This window comes from Podarcis vaucheri (assembly GCF_965113315.1).
Source record: "Podarcis vaucheri genome assembly, chromosome: 5".
Classification (NCBI taxonomy): Eukaryota; Metazoa; Chordata; class Lepidosauria; order Squamata; family Lacertidae; genus Podarcis; species Podarcis vaucheri.
This window is the reverse complement of record NC_138763.1, coordinates 32822620-32844214: the sequence shown is the minus strand read 5'-3', so window position 1 is coordinate 32844214 and position 21595 is coordinate 32822620. Positions and strand designations below refer to the sequence as shown.

At 41.6% G+C, this 21595-nt stretch overlaps 1 protein-coding gene across 2 annotated transcripts in view; it reads right to left on the bottom strand.

Annotated features, from left to right (window-relative positions):
- The window catches only part of EPHA4 (EPH receptor A4), a 158725-nt gene that overhangs the window by 87690 nt on the left and 49440 nt on the right, over positions 1-21595 (bottom strand). For both annotated transcript variants that reach the window (XM_082221761.1, XM_082221760.1), the window contains exon 4: positions 7513-7668. In XM_082221761.1, the coding sequence (XP_082077887.1) occupies positions 7513-7668 (156 nt within the window). The remainder of the gene's footprint in view (positions 1-7512; positions 7669-21595) is intronic.

Sequence of the window (21595 nt, the reverse complement as noted above, 5' to 3'; positions counted from 1 at the left end):
GGATAAATCAGATGTGCTATCTCCATATCTTAGCATACTGCTGATGCACTGCAAGTGTGCAGTTCAGAATGTGCGGCTCAGGCAGACAGCTACTCAGCACATCCAAAATGCTGAAAGACAACTGTGTCTGGCACAGAGGCTTCTGTCTTCACTGATGATACCAGATCAGATCAGACACTGAAACTATGAGCCTGAGGTCAAAAGGCATCTTCCTACGATCTACACACAAGGCAGGGCATGCAGCTGCCATGCGGAAGAGGAATCCCATTGAGAAGCACTGACCTATGGGGTGGGTGAGCTCAGTGAGCCTTATTTATTTAGTGGACACTGTGGGTTGCTGGGGAGCAGTGCCCCCCAAAACCATCTCAGCAAAGCACAGAGCCCACCTCTTTGCCAAGGACACTGTACTTTCCTCCATCACTTTGCAGCTTTCTCTGCTAACATTCACCACTCCAGACCACTCCTCTTTGATTTATTATTCATTTCATGAAATAAATACACTTCTTGATTGTAGGAAAAAACCTCAAAGCAGTTTACCAAAAAAGATAAAGCAGTAACGTTATCACTTAAAAAATCTACAGCCAAAACATACAGAAAGTTAGAACCACTTTAGAATAGACTAAAACAAATTAAACACATACAAAACATCTGGGTAAGGTAAAGGTAAAGGGACCCCTGACCATTAGGTCCAGTCGTGGCCGACTCTAGGGTTGCGGCGCTCATCTCGCTTTATTGGCTGAGGGAGCCGGTGTACAGCTTCCGGGTCATGTGGCCAGCATGACTAAGCCGCTTCTGGCGAACCAGAGCAGCGCACGGAAACACCGTTTACCTTCCCGCCGGAGCGGTACCTATTTATCTACTTGCACTTTGATGTGCTTTTGAACTGCTAGGTTGACAGGAGCAGGGACCGAGCAACGGGAGCTCACCCCGTCGCGGGGATTCGAACCGCCAACCTTCTGATCGGCAAGTCCCAGGCTCTGTGGTTTAACCCACAGTGCCAACATCTGGGTAGACTTGTCTAAATAAGAATGTATTCAGCAGGTGCCGAAAAGAATACAGTGAAAGCGCCAGCCCTGGTATCAGTAGGCAGGTCGTTCCAAAAGTGTCAGTGCGGCTGCACTAAACAACCAAGTTCTCATAGATGTGGCAAAGGTATTATGTGACACTTGTCATGGCTGCATCTGGATCAGGATATCTTGGCCACCGTAGTTCATGCACTGGTAACCTCAAGACTAGATTGCTGCAATGTGCTCTATGTGGGGCTGCCCTTGGGCATAATATAGACACTCCAGCTGGCACAAAATGCAGCAGTTCAACTGCAGATTGGAGCATATGGACAACAGCAGGTGAGACATCTCCTAAATCATCTGCACTGGCTACCCATGTCCTACCAGGCCAGGTTCAAGATTCTTGTGTTGCTATAGCCCTGGACAACTTGGGTCCAAAATACCTAAAGAATCACTTTATATTCCGACTTGCTACAAATGGGTGTTCCAGGTGTTACAGATACCCAACTGGACTCCACTAGCAGTTGGGCATTTGATATCTCCGATTCCATGCTGTGGAACACTTTTCCAGCAGAGATTCGGCAGGAATACTCACTTTTGTGTTTCAGGTGCCTTTTAAATGTTTTTTAAAATGTTGCTAGATCTATGCTGCTATCTAAAATGTCCCTTGAGTAGCTAGACATTTTAATGATTGTTTTGTATCTCTTTTAAATGTTTTTATGTTGTTGTATCCTACCCTGATGTTTTGCGTGATGGCAGTATGGAAATGCTTTTATAAATAAATAAATACCAATATCTGTCTTCCACAAAGGTTTCTCTTTATAGAAATATAAGCCATAAACATAACATCTGAGCAACTGATTCAAAGAGAACAATATTGGTGATCCAACTGGCAGCGTAAATTGTAACTTTACAAAAATAAAACAAAACCCTGATATTCTTGAGCCAAGTTTTTGATGTTAGGTATGCTAACAATTTATAGGCTGTGTGCAGTGCATTTTCTAACCAGTGCATAAAAATTAAGCATGCAATTTTCATAATTTGTCATGGGGATTGTATAAGGAGGGTGGGGGAGGAAAGCTTTCTCGTTTCCTTTTCCTCCAGTGTGAGATTCAGGAAAAACAGAAAGCTATTAAGTCTACCTTTCCTGGCCTGGAGAGTTAGGATGTAAAACCAAAGATGTAGCTATTAAAATAGTTAAAGGAACAGCTGCCCAAGGAACAATGATGAACAAAAGTGGAGTCTTGTGAATGTCTTAGCAACTAAAATAAATAATTAGCAACAATAAGACCTTCCTCCTACCAACACCCAACAAAATTGGAGGGAGGGTGATTTTCTGTTCATACCAGGTGTTTTCCTTTAAATTACCCATTTCTTCTTCTTTTTTCCTTTTTTTTAACCTGGCCTAATAGTGAACAGAAACCTGATTTTACAAGCCAATGGAGCAGAGTGTATGTTTTTGCTAGAAGAATGGGTCTCAGATTCTATGTTTTATTTCTTCATTAGAAGACCGTCACACTGAGCGATTACTAAATGCAAGACTGAATGAGACTACTGGGGTTAAATAGAGCATAATGAACAAAGAAGGTGCTTGATTATTATAGCTGTCAGCACAAGGGAATTGGGTTTATCACCTGGTTTAACCAACTGGTAAGAAGAACTGAGATAAGTGTGAAAGATCCTCTGTTGTTTGTGTTCTTCTCCATCTCACCATGTCAAAAAAGTTAGGCAAACCAAGATGCTTCCTCTAAAACAGATCTTTAAATAGAGCTCTTTCCCCCTGCCTCAAGACATCTCTCTCTCTTTTTTAAAATGGTTGCCTTCTCTAAAGTTTGGTTTCACTTGCACTTCTGGTTTTCAGTTTTCATATTTATTCCATGTTTCTATAGAAGTTGTTTAAAATATTGTTGTGGTCTATTAATTTTGAAGTCATTCATGTGCTTGACTTGATTATTCTAATGTTTAATTATATTATGATGACTCATTTAATGGACCAGTGTTAATTTATAACCACATAGATTAATTGCAGATTTATAAACCACTTTACAACCAAAAGTTACAAAAGTGGTGTGCAATGAAATAAGATACAAGAGGATGCCAACTCTGTAAACTGAAAGCAATGAAACCATTTCCACAACTGTACAATTATTATTTGAAAAAATGACGGGCTTCCACTTCAAGTAAACAAAAAATGTCTTCCAAAGCTGCCTAAATATAAAAACTCTCGGTGCTTCTCTAAATTCAGCTGGTAATTGATTCCAGAGGGCTGAAGCCTGGTTTCCAGTACATACCAAGTGCACCTCTGGTGCATACGGTACTTTTAGCAGCGCCCCATCTGAGCAACAGGAGAGTATTCTGCAGGTGAATAACACCTTTGAACTGTATAGAAACTAACCTGCTCTTCCCGTTTATATCATTAATATATACAAAAAAGGGCTTCACATAAACACTCTGTTATAATGTTTCTATCGTATAATTTCCACTTCACTGCAGACCTAAATTGAGGGCTTCTGTTACCTCTGTACACCACACTGGGCTAGCATACTTCACCAGCACTATGGTGAACAGAAAGTCCCGAACATCACGATAAGCACATCCTCATTATCACAGGGTTTCTCCAAATAGCCATAGCCTTATCCAAGAAACTTGGAATATATCTTCAGCAGTGTCTCTATACACTTTAAACCAGGTTCATCACAAACAACCTGATCCTTTTTGCTCAATGTCAGGGATGGAATTTAAGGCCATCCACAACAGCAGTCAGTTTTACCTCTGAACCACAGTCTACATTTTAAGTGGCACAGCTCCTAACCAAGAAGACATTCTGAAAACTATTTGAAGGGAGAAAGTCAGAACAAAAGAGAATGATTGGAAAGAAGATATCGCTCTGGACAGAGCCTATAGCCTGACTCCATGAGAAATGTTTCCACCAAGATCTAATCACACACAATCCATGGATCACAACCATTTAGAATAATTCAGAATTTAGAACCACTTAGAATCAGTGCTATTCTTTACTCATCCATGACTTGTTCTCTTTTGCTGGTGCTCTTCCAAAATTTCTGCCTTGCCTTCTTGAACAAAACAGACTCCCTAACTAGCTGCTAGAAAATCTGACAAGACTGTCTTCCTATCATTTCAAAATAAAAATATTCAGCAATTATTCCCTTCCTTAACAAGAGAGACCAAAACCACAGAACATTCCCTTAAGACTTCAGAGATATTGAACTTTTGGGTTAATTATTTTCAAAATATTTGTTATCTTTGGTTCAACTGACTCTTTCATAAGATCCCATATATGGCCAAGCCATAACTCACTAAAGCTTCATTCAGCCGGTTTATCCTTTCTCTGGCTTTCAATCCCTGAAATTCCTCCAGTGTCTAACCACATTTCGGTGGGTTTAGAGGTATCTGTGTTAGATTGTGGTAAGACAAGTAAATGCAGACTAGTTCTTGGCGTGCTTAGCCAACATGCACTCCAGGCTCTGGCCAACTTGATCACTGTGAATGGGCAGTTAGGTGGCCAGGAACTTAAAACAAAATAACAGTAAATGTTATTTGATCACTAGGAAGCTCAATCTGAATTTTGGCACATAAAACCTCTCAGGTTTTGGGAAGGTGACCAAATCATCCTCCACCCTGCTAGAGGGAGGGACAGAGAAAGAATTTTGAGCAAGTTCAGCACTTTGCATTCGGAGTACAAGCGTTTCCAGCTTAAAGATGAGTCAGCTACTGAAGAGCAGCTTTGCGAGTCTTCAGTAGTGAGTCTTTGAGAGCATAATGGAGAACCAGAAAATTTGCTGTCTGCTTCAGGAGTTGCTTTGTTTCTACTGCTGGATGAGGATCTGAAAGCAACTCTGAAGGGTGACCAGAATAAGAACCTTCCTGTCAGCAGATATAAGGGCTGAAAGCTGAACTAGAAGCACAGCTACAGAGCACAGCCAGTGTTGGTAAAGAGATCTGAGGAGGTGGGTGGATGCCTTGGTACAGGTGTGAGTAGACTTTGGCTCTCCAGATGTTGCTAAACTGCAACTCCCATCAGCCCCAGCAAGATTGGCCAACAGACAGGAATATTGGGTGTTGAAGTTCAACAACATCCGGAGGACCAAAGGTTTCCCAAACAAGCCTTAGTACCTTAGATTATTCCATGGACTTTCTATCGGTAGCTGAAAATTTAAAGGATTTGGCTAACACTGAACATGTAAGCAGCTATGAGCACTAAAAGCTATACAAAGATTGGCAGGCATGAGACAGCTGCTGGGATAATATAAAGCCCAAAATTGTGGCCTGGCCCCCTTTGTATCTCAGCAACATGAGAAATTAGTTAGGATAATAGGATTCAGAACTCATTTGATTCTCTTTTGTTTTACTTCTCTTAGCCATTAGCTAAAAAGCGGGCATAGCAAGATTCTAATCAAAGACGACCAGCAGACTCTCTTTACAATAGAGGGCAGCATGAACGGATAACTTGCTACAGAAAAATCTTTGCTCACCACCATGCACCCATGTCCCATATAGACTGAAACTGTCACATCCAATCAGAACATGAAAAGAACTAAGTTATAGTTGGGCATTTGACCAGTCAAAAAAGATTTGCCCAATTGACAACTCAAATATTGTCAAATATTTGTCCAGTACTTTAAAAACATTCTGTTTTCTTTTTTGTGGGTGGAAGAAACTTTAAAATCAACAGGTTTGTTATTTTGCTAATTACAAATGTAAAACTTGCTAACTGCTATTTTGAAGCCACGAAGTTAACCTTTTAAAAATCTAACAAATTACTAAGACCTTGCATGAGGTTAGAATCATTCTATCAGTGTGAATGATTCACTGTACTGTTCTCTTTGGCTTTTGATTTAAAAGAGAGGAGTCTGTCTACAATTGCATTTTTTAAAAAAAATGAATTTGAAACAGAAATGAAGCAAAGTAACAGTATATTTGTTTTTGTTTTTCTTTTAAAGTAGTGGACTAGAACCAGGGAAACCAAGGTTCAAATTGCCTTCTCAGCCAGGAAACTCACTGGGTGACCCTATGTCTGTGTTCTAAATGTCCTTGCCCTGAGGCAGAGTGGCCCAAGGACAATTAAAACATGGCCTTTGTGATATGAGCATGCTGAGCATGCCACCTCACCCTCTGGGCACTTCCTACTGCAAGCTTTCTGGTGAAATTAAGATATAATCTCAGTAGAGAAAGGGCTCACTTGCAAAATGCCCTTTGCGTGCTCTCACAGAGTTTCTCAAACTTCTTGAGATTTTAAAGATGGATGTAACGAATTCATGTGCAATGCAACAGCCGTGTTATTCTTGGCTTGACTGTCACCAGTGCAGTGTCTGAGCAAAGCTGATTGTAGGTGGCCCTGAAGAAATTGGGGAAGGGCCCTAGACAAAGGAGGATGCCATCCTGTTTTGCAGGTGGTGCACAGAAGAAAATCCTGTGGGATCTATATCAATGAACAATGATAGAAACTCCACAGCAATGGATGGATGTTGTGGTAATGGGCACATAGCAGCAGAAATAGGAAATAGACTGAGAACCATGCAGTCCTAAGTTTCATTCGCTTTTATTTCAGCGTGGCCAAAAAGCCTATCAACTGAATAATACAACCTTTTTTTACCCGGTGGTTGCATCCTGATAAAAATCACAGCATCCAGCGGTGACTGATTTTGCAAATGCTCTATCTTGTGTTGAAATCATGCCTTGCCGCTTCCCATTACTTTGATTCCTGACATGATATGTGAGCAAAGCATCTAGCAAGACCAGTCACGATGCCAAAAGCAACCATGGGCAGGGGGTATGTATCAATGGCTACCATTCACAAAGCCTATGTATAATCTCCAGTGTCAAAAGCAGTTTTGCCTCTGAATACCAGCTGTTTGAGATCACAAGCAGGAGAGGGCTACTGGGCTCATGCCCTGCTTGTAGGCTTCATGAGAACATCTGGTTGGCCACTGTGAGAGCAGAATGCTGGACTAGATGGGTCCTTGGTCTGATCCATGAAGGTTTTCCATGCGTTGTTATAGAAAAAGACCAGAGTCATCTATTCAGAGCTGCCACAAACCATCCTTTACATGCCTCTTTCTTTCAGAGCTTCTTTTCTCCTGTTTTCTGATCACATCACATATGCAAGGCTGTGATTGTCCCTCATTATGCGTACACAGTGCAGCCTTAAGGCACTTCCACGGTGCAGACACCAATGCAAAAAAAAAAAAAAAAAAAATCCAAAAAAAAACCCAAAATGGAACTAGACCCTCTTATTCTGGCTGTTGACCTACATTCTGTCACTTAATCACAAACTTCACTTTCCGTTGTGTAGCAGGAGAAAGGACCCGGTATTGACATATTGTGTTGACTTGTTTAAAGGGGAATTGTTACTGAATGTCCCTGTCACCAACCAGACATTTTTCATAGCACGATCTACATCTCTGGGGAGTGTCTCATGTATAAATTATAAGAGCAGCAAGAGAAAGAGGAGAGGAAAATTAATAAATGAAGGCATCTGACTTACGTGTGCAGGGCATGGAGGCAGCGTCGTTCTCTGCTCGGAAAAAACCCGGGTCACAGGTGCAAGAGGTGGAACCTTCCAAGATGGAGAAACTGTGAGGCGGGCACTTAGCACAGGCAACATCTGTTGAGAGGGCCTTGTAGTATCCAATCTTGCAAGCTTGGGAAAAGAAGGGGGGGGAACAGAAAAGAAGAGCTGTTACTGGTATAGGACTTGATAATAAATTGCTACCTCATTTACTCAGCATTCAGACATGGGGCACTTTTGAAAGAGGAAAAATGATGTCTGCTTAGCACCGGGAGAGAAATTAACCAGCCAAGGAGCACTTGACTGCTCGCTCTCCAAGCAAGGAAGGCAATTTTTAATCCCGATGAGACCCCCATTAACAAGTAGGCCTGTAGAGCTTACAAGAGCACCTCTAAGCATGTCCATGTAGCAACTTGGTTGGAAAATCTGTCTCATTTTCTTCCCTGCGTGGGTTTATTATGTAAACCCTATTTCCTTACTTCCCACCTGCAGACACTCTCACATTGCAGTAAACAGGGTGCAGTTGTTTTAATTCCATGACTACTTTCGAAAGGCAGCTGAGGGTGTGACACTGCCAATTTTTGAGATGGAGCGGAATAAGACCCTACTGTGATTGGCAGTCAACCTCTTACTCTCGCATGCCCAGAAAAGGCAATTCTCCCTTCTGCAGAAGCCAATTAATTTGCTTTCCTCTCCCCAAGAGACAAAATCAACACTCCGCCCCTGAGCTGGAGCATACCAGTGGCTGCACTCTTTGATGCCAAGGCCTCATGTGCAGCAAGTGTTCAGTGACATCACCTTCATAAATATGATGCTTATATGGATGACTACTTTTACATCATTGGGATTAAAAAAAATACTCTTAAGTATCATTAAGAAAATCTTTTGAACAGTGGCATACAAGCATGTCCCTCTAACAAATTTTGGCTAGGGCTACAAATAAAAAAAACACCATCACCAGACGTTGAAACAGAGAAAGTCAACTAGGCAGCTTTATAAAGGACAAAGAGCAAAAGAAAGGATGGTTACTGCCAATATTTACAGCATGACTCACTTTCATGTCTCTTATTTTTATCACACAGTCTACCTTTAGAGTTCCCTTGCTCTTTGCTTCTACGCCTCCAGTAACCATTTGCTTTCAGCTATTCTCCCACTCACTCCACATTCTTTTATATGATTTAATTTCCCCCACTTTTATGATGTACTTGTAACAGCCACGGATTTCTGCAACATGTTTGTAAAGGAGCAAGTCACTTCACCCTTATTAACTGAGGCCATTTATGGAATCTCCTTAACAAGTCAAAACTTTACGAAGTGTGGTGCAGCGTCCATAAAAATCACTGTGGGATCAATCTTGCCCTTGCTTGCTTCGGCTGTCACCGGACCAGGGAATCTTATAAAAACACATAGCTCTGGTGACTAAGATTTATGCTTTCAGCGTTTACACACATCACATAATTAGATAGGGTTCAACTTGCAAGGTGCTTTCTGGCTACGCTTCAAATGGCCTTGGGGCTTTGATTAAAAGGAAAAAACCCCGCACAACATTGGCAAGGAGAAGCAAAGGGGTCAAGCTCAGCCTCCCCACATCAAACACAATTAGTCCCCAAACACAAATGCAAACCTATTGGGTACAGTCCATCATTCTGCCAGCCACATCAAACAAAGACAGTTTGTGTAAAAAGAATGAGCCTCCTCAAAAGATAAGCAGCTAAGAAGGTACAAATTACTGTTTCAGTGAAGAAAAACCAAGGTTGAAGGTTTTATGGAGGAGGCAGATTAATAGATCTGACGTGGTTGGTATGGAAATTCTTTTTTCAATGACATTTTTTAAAATTTTAATTAAACAAGATCTGATATCCTGAAAAATGGTAAGAAAAGTTTGAAGCTTCTTGGAATTTACAGTGATGATAAATACTAACCAAGCTTGAAGTTGGACTGGAATCATTGTATATCATACTGACCCATTTTCCATCCTGACCTGAAAATCCTCTTTCAGTGCAGGAGCTTAGTGCAAAAATAGTTCACTTCTCACTGCAAATTTAAGTTGGATGCACACAGAAGTTTGCAAAATTATCCATGACATCCTCTTCGATTGCAATTATAAATCTGTCCGGCAATTTTATCCTCATGAAGACCTACAATTAATACAGTAAGTTATTTCAGACTGGTTCTGATTCTTGGGTGTCCCCGGCAAAACAGGGAAGTACAAGCTGGCAAAAGCCAAATACAGGGGTACCCCGGGTTAAGAACTTAATTCATTCCGGAGGTCTGTTCTTAACCTGAAACTGTTCTTAACCTGAAGCACCACTTTAGCTAATGGGGCCTCCTGCTGCCGCCGTGCCGCCACTGCACAATTTCTCTTCTCATCCTGAAGCAAAGTTCTTAACCCAAGGTAATATTTCTGGGTTAGTGGAGTCTGTAACCTGAAGCGTATGTAACCTGAAGCGTATGTAACCCGAGGTACCACTGTATGCTGAACATTTCTTATCACACTGTGCATCTGTCAGTTCTCTGTCTATACGCATGACGCATAAACATTACAAATGCGCTGTTCTAGATGTCAAGGTAACATATGCTGTCATATGTGTTTTCAATCATGTTCTACAGCTGGATTACAAGAAATCAATTACAACAATTCTAATGTTCTGGACTTTGAGACAACTTCAATGTTAGCTGAGAAACCAGGTTATAATTGAAAGGAGTGTTAACTACATCACATGTGATGCCTGTGGAAATAATGCCACCAGTGATGGGAACCATATCTAACCTGAACAGTAAATATTCATTGGAAAAGTATGTTTTGATAAGTAGCCCAAATGTGATGGAACTTTCACCATAAAGATGCAATTATGCAAATGTAGTCATCAATTAATTTAGTCTTACTGGATTCTTTTGGGCTGTTTGAATGTATATCTCCCAGTCATTTGAAACCTGCATAAGCATATAGCTTCAATGTGAAATACTCCCAAAGGGCCAGCCATATTAGTCCATTGCAGCAAAAACATCAAAGTGTCTTATGAAACCTTAAACACAAACCATTTTATTTCTATGGCATAAGATTTAGGTGCTAAAGCCCACTAATCAGATAAACTGGACAGTATTATTATTAAATGCATTACCCACCATTCACCAGCGGGTCCCAGGGCAGGTTGTAACAATTAAAAACGGTTTAAAAGGATTACAATCACAAGAATATGGTGGGACCTGAGAACACACATCTTAGGTGTCAAAGGCCAACGAAAACTAGTCTTTAACATGCCACAGTCACTAGAAGTGCACTATTTTGTTTCTACCTAGGCAGGTAAATTCTTGCAAAACCATGCAATTTCTGGGTTTTCATAGAATCTGCCCTTTTGTCCTCAGGGTTTCTGGGGTAATCCTGCCCATCTCTGAAAGCCATGGAGGGAACATATGGGGGCATCAAATTTTATTTTATTTAGACTGTTGGCTATATTATGTGTATCATTTGTTGTTGTTATTTATGTATTATTTTACCAAACTGAACTAATTTCTTTGATTATTTTATGCCACATACTGCTTTGGTGCTTTTTGCATAACAGCCAAAAAATGCTATATATACATAAATAAATAAATAACCTCCCAAATGACATGTATAGCATTCCTATATTCAGACGAAAAACCATTAATTTTCTGGATTTGAGCATTGTGGCTTTTGAGGTTTGTAGTACTGGCATTTCCTTATAGGCAGCTTGATTCTCAAATTGAGCTGTTCTGACAGAAAGCAGTAAAGGAAGTTGGGAGGGGAAATCCAGGGAATCTGAACTCCTCAACTAACTAACTCCTCTCCCTATCTGCAAAACCTTCTCCCTTACAGTGGCCAAACGTCTTTTAAGAAAGAGGATCCATTAGAAAACCATACAGGAATGAGATCATTTCCCAACCACACTAAAAGGTACTTTTGAGCTTCTCTCAAAACTATTTTATGTCATATGCGGATGATGTCAATATGGACATTGTTAATGGCACAGCCTGTAAGTCGCAGTGAACCACAGCAAATACCTTCCTACTCTGTTTCACTCTTCCACATGCTACAATCCCTAGCTTATTTATATCTGAACCAGGAGTCATGGTTTCTTTGGCTCCCAACAAACCATTATAGGTAGTCAAGGTTTGTGGAGTGGAACAAACCACAATTCCTGGTTCAGACACAATGCTAAGCCAGGCATTATGGTTTGTTTCTTCCATGTGCTGCTGGACAGCAGTCTAGAAAAATGGGAACACGGCAAATCATTAATTGCGTTTTTAGTGTGACATTTAAATGAGGCCAATGTGGGATTTAAAAAACAAACAAAGCATTTTTATACTGAATATATATTCTAGCCAATGCAAGCTTTCCGTTCACATTAAGCAAAGAAACACATCCCCTACAGGCAATTTGGGGCTCTTTCCTCCATTTTTAAGTCCATGTGCATTGGTTTAAAAAGGCTTACTGAGCCCCAAAGTTGCTATTCTCCCTCCCCCCCTTCCCTTTCCTTCCAAGCATTACATTCTTTTCCTTTCTACTACATTAAACCCAGTTCATTAATTTTTCAGGACCCAAGAAACCTCTCTCTAAAGCTCTGTCTGAGGCAAACAGCCATTTTGCTTTAGCTGTAGAAAATCCCATAACTGAATTCACGGTTTTCTTCATTTTGCTGTGTTCAGATTCAATACATTCCAGCTCTTGGCACCTTCCTCTATTTGCTAATCCACTGCATTTGTTCAACATTTCTTTACATCTTGATAGACTTCTATGTCACAATCTAATCTAGCTCTGTAAAGGGTTTCTTTTTCTTTCTTTTTTTGGCACGGAAAATCAGCTGACACACCTATTATGACTGACCAAGGCCCTTTCAAAAGAAAACAAACTTAAGATATTATACAGTATTTCTGAATGTTAATGAATTGGTAGAAAAACAAGCAAGCCCGCATAGATTCCCATTTCCTGAAAGTCTTTATTGCACACTCAAGACAATCCTTCATTCTTTCCTTTCTCTTGGGAGGATTTTCTGGAGAGGACAGAGCGTGAATGGCTCGCAAAAGATGTATTCTTGCACGGCTTGCAAAAGATGCCATTGTAAAAAGATTAGGTCACATGAGCAGTGCAAACTTTGAATTCGATTCCCTTAGCTTTGCCTTAATTAGTTCTTTCCATTAGAAAGAGAGAGTGAAACAAGGCCAAGGGGAGACATTTTCTTTTATCCAGATCCCACACCGACATGACAAGGTTATAATTTAATACACGGGTGGAGGACCTTTTTCCAACTCGAAGGCCGCATTCCTTTCCAGGCAGCCTTCTGGGGGCCACATGTGGGTGGAGAAATGAGCATAAAGTTTACCTTTGTACAGTTCTACACACGCATACCCTGTCTCTAACCCAGGCAAGAAGAGTTATTATCAGTGGTCAAAGACACACCATGGCCAGACAAAAACCCTCGAGGATGGCGTGAAGCAGGGAATGTTGTCTGGAGAGGGTTCTGAGGGCCAGGCAGAGAACCTGGATTGATTCATTTGGCCCCTAAACCTGAGGTTGCCCATCCCGATTTAATACATTACTGTCTTTACAATCTGGACAGTAAACACTCTGAAACAGGGGGAAACAAAACTGTGCCACCTGTATGGACTCCCTGGCCCCCTCCCAGCACATTAATTTTATTTCTCATACAGTGGTACCTCGGGTTACATACGCTTCAGGTTACATACGCTTCAGGTTACAGACTCCACTAACCCAGAAATAGTACTTTGGGTTAAGAACTTTGCTTCAGGATGAGAACAGAAATCGTGCTCTGGTGGCGCGGCAGCAGCAGCAGGCCCCATTAGCTAAAGTGATGCTTCAGGTTAAGAACAGTTTCAGGTTAAGAACGGACCTCCAGAACGAATTAAGTACTTAACCCGAGGTACCACTGTATAGGTAATCTCAAATAAAGTCACAAGTGCACATCATTCTGTTATATTGTAGCTCCTTATGGAATTAAGTTGTCCACACAAAAATTGGATTTATTTCACCAAAGTAGCACCATTCCAAATATAGCAATTTGCAAGCAGGTATCATGTGGCGCATGGGACGCGGGTGGCGCTGTGGGTTAAAGCCTCAGCGCCTAGGGCTTGCCGATCGAAAGGTCGGCAGTTCGAATCCCCGCGGCGGGGTGCGCTCCCGTCGTTCGGTCCCAGCGCCTGCCAACCTAGCAGTTCGAAAGCACCCCCGGGTGCAAGTAGATAAATAGGTACCGCTTACCAGCGGGAAGGTAAACGGTGTTCCGTGTGCTGCGCTGGCTCGCCAGATGCAGCTTTGTCACGCTGGCCATGTGACCCGGAAGTGTCTCCGGACAGCGCTGGCCCCCGGCCAATAGATGTGAGATGGGCGCACAAACCCCAGAGTCTGTCAAGACTGGCCTGTTCGGGCAGGGGTACCTTTACCTTTACCTATCATGTGCAGAGAGTACCTCATGGGTCACAGGTATGCACAGGAACCATTCAACAACATGCTTTCCTGTCAACATTTCAGCACAACAACCAATATCAACCAATGCATATAGAAGGTGGACTTTGGGAACTAGGCTTTACACACTTAAGCCCTCTTCAGAGGTTCTGTTTGCTTGCATGCATGAAGACAATCCACAAAGTTGGTTAGTTATTAAATTTATATACCACCTTTGTCTTCCAAGGAGCTCAAGGTGGCGTATCTGGTTCTCCTTCTCCCCATTTCATTGTCACAATAACCCTGTGAGATACATTAGGCTAAGAGATGATGAGTGGCCCAAGGTCACCCAGTGAGGGAAATTAGGGTACTCTGGTAAGCCTTGCCCTCCTCAGTGGACCACTCTTTACATCTCCCTTCCCCATTTGGAGGATGAAGTTACGAAGCAAGGAGTCTCCTCTACCTGTGGAGACTCCCTGCACCTTGGAAAATTCAAGGTTCTAGGATATATAGGGGGGCCTTCAAAAGTACCAGAGGATTTCCACTTCACAAATATCCTCCCAACGTGTGGGGAACCTTAAACACTCAAAAGGTGATGCAGTTGGGGGGGGGGACAGGATAAAGGCTTGTCAAAAGGCTCCCACTGTCCTTTACGCAGTTACCTTCTTGCAAATAAAAACAATGTCCAGATAGAGCTATGGCGGCATTCAGTTCAAGTTCAAAGCCACTACTGTCTGTGTAAAACAGTTTCTGAATCAGAGATAAAATGACTGCAAAAACCAACAACCCTGTGCTTTATGCATTAGCAGAGCTTTCCTCATTGCTGTGTGGGGAGCTAAGAGCCAGCGAGAGGAAGCCCCCATAGGCAAACGACTCTGTATATCAGTCATCCAGCGTGATCCAAAAACTGTATGTCTCCAATCAATATGCACACTGTCCTTCAGGAATGCAGGCATGCTGTATTTGCCATGCTAGGGAAGCCGAATTGCATATATGGGCTGCTACTAAATCCTGTTGAGAGAAAAAAGCCGTATAACATTGAATGCCATACAGTGCTACTGAAATGCCATATAACACAGTGCCTTTTTAAACAACTGGAGGCAAGTAATCAGTAATATACAGTGGTACCTCGGGTTACAGACGCTTCAGGTTACATATGCTTCAGGTTACAGACTCCGCTAACCCAGAAATATTACCTCAGGCTAAGAACTGTGCTTCAGGATGAGAACAGAAATCGTGCTCCGGCGGCACAGCAGCAGCGGGGGGGGGGGGGTTTAGCTAAAGTGGTGCTTCAGGTTAAGAACAGTTTCAGGTTAAGAACAGACCTCCAGAATTAATTAAGTTCTTAACCTGAGATACCACTTTATAGAGAGGCATGCCTGGCGCCATCTTTATCCAGTTTTAGGTGCCAATAAAGACTCTTTTTAAAGGCCTGTTTCATTGTGGCCTGTTTTAGTGGGGCAGGACTTGCAGCCAGAGGGTGGCTGGTTGTTGTTGTTGTTGTTGTTGCTCTTTTTATCATATATTTATAAAATTTATATACCGCTCTTCATCTGAAAATCTCAGGGCAGTTCACCAGATAACAATGCAGTTCACAAAATGTAATTTGTGCTTTTTATCTTGTATTTTTATCTTGTATTTAAAGGTTGTGTACCGCCCTGAGATCTGCAGGTGAAGGGCGGTATACAAATTTAATTAACAAATAAATATATGAATTGTTGTTGTTTTTTTAAAAAAGTTTTTATTATTGTTTTAAATTGATTTTAAAGGAAGTCGCTTTGAGTTAGACTGTAAGGGAAGTGACTAACAAACACAGCACAATAATAACAATGTATTTAATGTATTCATTACAATCTACCTACCTGCCTACATACTGATGTGTATACTTTGAGAAGGGCTTTGTCCTACAAACTGGACTTTAGATCCCCAAGGATACAAAGCCTGTTTACTTTTGTTCTTGAACAGTAGCATAATATGTAGAGGCTTCTGTAACAAGGCAACATGTGTAACAGAGGAAAAATAAACTCTTTAAGGAGGTAGACTCAAGTAACCCACTTCCTATCAATTGTCTGCAAACAAAAATAGCAACAGCATAACTTTTTTAAAAAATGCAAAAGGGGGGGAAATGCCTTGCTAGTGTGTTGCTGTATGCATTCTAGACTGATGATCACTGGTTTACAATATCGAGAGCACCTGCTACCTTGGAAAATAGCTGCAATTTATATTTTAGTGGCACTCAGTGAAATAAAAAGATAGACGTTCCATCTCTTCCCCTCCCCTCCCCCTCCCCTTTAAATAGATTCTTTTTCTCAAATTATAACAAAACCACATCTGCCACACAAGCGGATAGCTTCTTCTTAGCTCTCTTTTTATTGTTATTACCATCTCTGAACAGATTTCCGGGTGTTAATTATAGAACTCAATTGTTTCGATAGCCTCTCTTGATGAGCTCTTTACCCCACACCAAGAGACCCCTCAGTAATTGTGCAACTGTTTGGAGTCCCAAAGGCTTATCATAACTTTTCGACAAGCTGTCCTTTTATTGGATCTTTTGACCCAAATGTCAAAGGGAGGAGAGTCACCCCTGTCTCCATGAGACAAAAATTTCAAAGGTTTTTTTCCTTTACCCAACATCTGGAAAACAATTCATTTTCAGGCCATTAGTATCATATGCACAATTGTCTTGTGGGGGGAGGTTAAATGTGAAGGTTTTAAACAGAATGAATATGTCTCTTGCACACACACAAAATGCAGTATTTTCCTAGTCCAATCTAATTACTCCGTGCAGGGCTTCAAGAGTGATATAGATCCTTAGAATTCAGAAGGACTGCGGGGAAATGAACTTTCTCTAGAGCCCTTCTTACATTCATGCTGTAGAATTCAATGTGATGGACCAAATTGCTAAATAAAAACAGCTCCCTTTGATCTTGGGCACTGTTAGCGTCTTGTCTCCTATGGTTAGAAGCTGCACCGTATATTGAAAATTAAATATAATATCTGTATTCTTTGCATATCCACATACTGGTGACTTAAACACTGTCTTGCAAGGTCAAATTTTAATACTACATCACTATACAAAAGGGAGGAAAGGAGCAACCAAAGATATATCCTTATTTTCTAATTTGCGGACGCTCTAAGGAAGTTTGATTCAGCCTTGCCAGCCAGTGGTCCACTTATCTGGGGTAGGTAGGAATTATTTTTGTTTGAATAGTAACTGTGTTTGTTATACCCCCCACCACCACCACCACATGAAACCAGCCTAGGCTAGTAGTAACACTTCATGCACATTGCCCTCTCTCCAATTTCTTTGGAAGGCTAAATTGTGTTTAAGGGCCAAATTAATATTTCACGCAGAAAAACAGCAGAAATCTGAATGGGTGCTATTTGTAGACTTGCATGCAGCCATCTGGATGACTCTTAAGTAATTCTATTTGCACACCACCTTGATTTTTCGGTATATGGCTCATAAGTCTGTGTCTTCTGCAAAATACACTATGGTGAAAACATTATGAAGGTCAGACCAAAGCCCTCAATTCATGCCCCCCAGAGGGCTAAGGGGAAACTCACAACAAATTTGGGACACAGAGGTAGGAGAAAGTGTGGAAATTGTACTTCACAAGCAGAAGTCCTTACAGGGATGTCCAAAGTCTGTTTTGGGGGCCTAATCCGGCCCGCCGGTCAGTTTAATCCAGCCCCTGTGGCAGTTTATTTCCTGGGGTAAAATTCTAAAATAAAAAAGCTCAACATACAACTTCAATCCTAAAAAAAGTCAACAACTATGGTTGGCTCTTTGGTCAGCCCTCAAGGTCCTTCACTTCATCAAATCTGGCCCTCTTTGAAAAAAGTTTGGACACTACGCGAATGGGACAACTTTGTTAGACACAACCCAAGGTCTTTTTTGAAGCGTCTCCAATGGTTGCTGCTCAACTCCAGGAAGTAACACATTGTGTTCTATTCAAGCATTCTAAAGAAACCAGCACAGCAGCTTAAGAGTGTAATATGAGGTACAAATAACTGAGACCTCTAGAAAGTTGGACAGTGTTCTCGAAGCTACAAACATGAGTCTGACCAAACTGCGGGAGGCAGTGAAAGACAGGAGTGCCTGGCGTGCTCTGGTCCATGGGGTCACAAAGAGTCGGACACGACTAAACGACTAAACAACAACTAGAAAGTTAAGGAAGAATTACAATTCCTCTCTGGTTTCTTCTGACATAGACTGAGGGAGAAACCCTTTCTATTTAAATTTCTTGTGAGTTCCTAATGTATTGGGGAGAGTTGGGAAATACAATTAAAGGAAAATATATGACACCCTCTTTTAATAATGGAAACAAAGATTTAGGACTTGACGGTGGTGCAGTGACAACAAGAAAAGTTTTTAAATTTATCAGCCATCAGGTTTTTGGCTTTCCACGTATATCCTTATGTAAAAAGGTAAAGGTAAAGGACCCCTGGATAGTTAAGTCCAGTCAAAGGCAACTCTGGGGTTGCAGCGCTCATCTCGCTTTCAGGCTGAGGGAGCTGGCGTTTGTCCACAGACAGCTTCCCGGGTCATGTGGCCAGCATGACTAAACCGCATCTGGTGCAATGGAAAACCGTGATGGAAACCAGAGCGCATGGAAATGCCGTTTACCTTCCCTTCCAAGCGGTACCTATTTATCTACTTGCACTTACGTGCTTTTGAACTGCTAGCTTGTCAGGAGCTGGGACAGAGCAATGGGAGTTCACCCCATTGTGTGGATTTGAACCACCGACCTTCTGATCGACAAGCCCAAGAGGCTCAGTGGTTTAGACCACACCACCACCCACGTCCCTGTGGCCTTATGTATTAAATAGCAGTCTCTAATGAACAGTTCAGTAAATTGTGGAGCGCATAATTTTAAAGGGAAAAGATGTAGAAAACAGCAGAAGGACATCTAATGAGCTGCACTTAACAGGATTCGTTTTAGGATTACCACTAGCAACGTAGACAATGCCAAGGTAAACATGACCACTTACTACAGCTTTTAGCAAAAAAAGGGCCCTGTTGTTTCCTGGTATCAAAGCACTAAGTAGTAATGTGATGTTTGGTGACCTTACACTTGAATAGCTGTTCACATGCATCATTCTGAACATTCATACACTAGCACTATAGATCTAAAGAGGAAGCTATAAAATGTTAGCCTTTATAGTTATAAATATATGGTTGAAATCAAGTTTGTTTTAAATCCCAAAACCTAGAAAAGGATTTTATTTTATTTTTAACCCCCACCAAAATGCTTCAGAGCAAATGAAAAGAGCTTGTGGTACATGGCAGAAATGCTTCACAATTTCACAGTGCTGGAGTGTATTACTAGGTATTCTTGGTACCCACTTCAGGGCCATTGACATTGCAAAGATTGCTCCAACTTGCACTTGAATTCCCCCTTCCCCTGCCAATTGAGTAACATTTAATACTGGTGTCAGCAGCAAGTGGTGCTGAGCGAACAATAATATCTGAACTAGCTTTCCCATTTCAAACTGCTCAAGCTGCTGCTATGCTTATTATAGGCTTCATCTGAGTTGGGAAATTTAATTGCTTCTACTGAAAGATGTTAAGATTCAGGAAATGAGTCAGCTAGTAAATTTCAGGGAGCTAGCCATTTTTAAGGAAAAACTCAGCGAGTCATTTCTCTCTTTATTGAAGCAAGTAAGGGCAATCCGCGATGACATTGTTAAATTGGCACTTTTAAAACCTAGATCAGTGAAGCTTTCCTTTTCACGTGGAAAAATGAATGCCTAGATCATACAGGCATGTTTATCTTTGAAAACTCAAACATCAAGTGATGATGTGCACATGTGAATAGTCCATCACACATTTAGAAAACTCAGGTGAATCTCTTTCATCTTCTTACATCATACAAAAATGTGTGCTACATACCCAATCTATTATTATTCTTCAAAAAGAAAAGAAAAGCAACTTAGGAAAGGAGGTTTTTCCCATGCAGAAGCAGCCTGGGAGAGGATGCTTAACCCTAAACGGTTTCGAAGTAGGATTTCCTAAAGACTATCTTTCCCCATACAAATCTGCCTGTAAATTAACCTCATTTTCTGATGCCCTGGTTCTTATGTCTTTAGAGCAAGAGCTCTCCCAACGTCTTACCCTTAGAGCAAACTTGGGACAGCTAAAAATTACTGAGGCCCACCATTCACAAAATGGTAGTGCAGGAGCAGAACCAGCCACAAAATGGCAGCAAATGGAGTCTGAGTTTGACATAATCAGCCGACAAAGACTTCATAATGCTATCTGATCCATCTTTGGAAACTGCAGCTTTCTTTGCCACAGCGCTCCAAGCAGGATTTGCTGATGCAGAGCCTCTAAATGGAAGAGTCATACATAAAAATTATTTTAGCCCCACATGCCTCTCAAAGTTTTTTCCCCCACCAACCATCATTTCTTCTCCCAATCTCCTTTCACGCGCAGCTTCTGCCTTATTCCCCATCCAAACCTCAACTGACAGTTCCTTTCATCCCTCCTCCTCCCCACTGCTTTTACATTCACTTTTTCTTCCCATAACGTTTCTCATCTCTTATCCCTTTCATTCCATTCTCACTATTGCTATTATCATTATTAAGTACTACACTTTTATCTCACTTTCTAATTTCCTTCTTCCTTTGGCCCTTTCCTCTCAGGGGAGACTTTCCTTCCCTACTCTCCCTTCCTCCCACACTCCTGGACTCCTTTACTCAGCATGCAAGGTGTTGCTATGAACTATAGGTTATGGTACATGGTATGGTACATGGTACATGGAATGCAGGTGAGGATACACTGGGCAGGCTGTGGCACTGAGAGCCACCTGAAAGCGACCTACAGTCCACTGATGGGTCCCAGTCCACTGTTTGCAAAACACTGCTTTAAAGGTTAGGTGGGTGGCTGACTACCAGGGAAAGATGCTTTGCGGTGAGACCTAACTCTGGAACTGGAGACTTACCTGGCACCATCATGATTATCTTTCAGGTGCCAGACTAGGTTCGTCCTGTTTTATTTAGTTATGTTCTTAATGCATTTATGCCGCTGCTTAGTTTGCTGCTGTTAATTGCCAGTTTTAGGATCTTTTACTGCATCTGCAGATTGGAAGAGGGAAACACAGGCAGTGTAAAGATTAAATAGCTCCACCCTCCTTGCATTGCTATTCTCAGTCACCCCATGACTAAAAACTCCACTTGTGCTCTGATGCTTCCACTTGCACATAACATGTAGCTGGTCCCCCTGACTCTCCAGTGTGCTTACACACTGAGCAGGCAGTGTGCAAAACGCAAATGAAAAACATGCATGGGTGAACTATTCCCAATTTCAGCCTGGATAAATTCATGGTGGGGAGCATAGACATACAAAGAGAGTCCAGCAGCAGGTTGCTTTATGTGCAGAAAAAACATTGGTCTTTTCCTATAACATCAGAATCAGCGGGGATTACAAGCTAGCCTACTAGGGAAGCCTTTACAATCTCCTCCTCTTAAAGCTTACTAATTGCCTGAATCCTCACATTAACAACCCCTAATCCCATTGTCAGGAGGCCTGCTTACAAGTTCCTTTAACCACTGTGGGGGGAGAGGAAGCAGAGATCTGCATCTGTAAGGATCCTCCAGTCTTCTGGGATTATCACTCCTCTCTTAAAACATTAA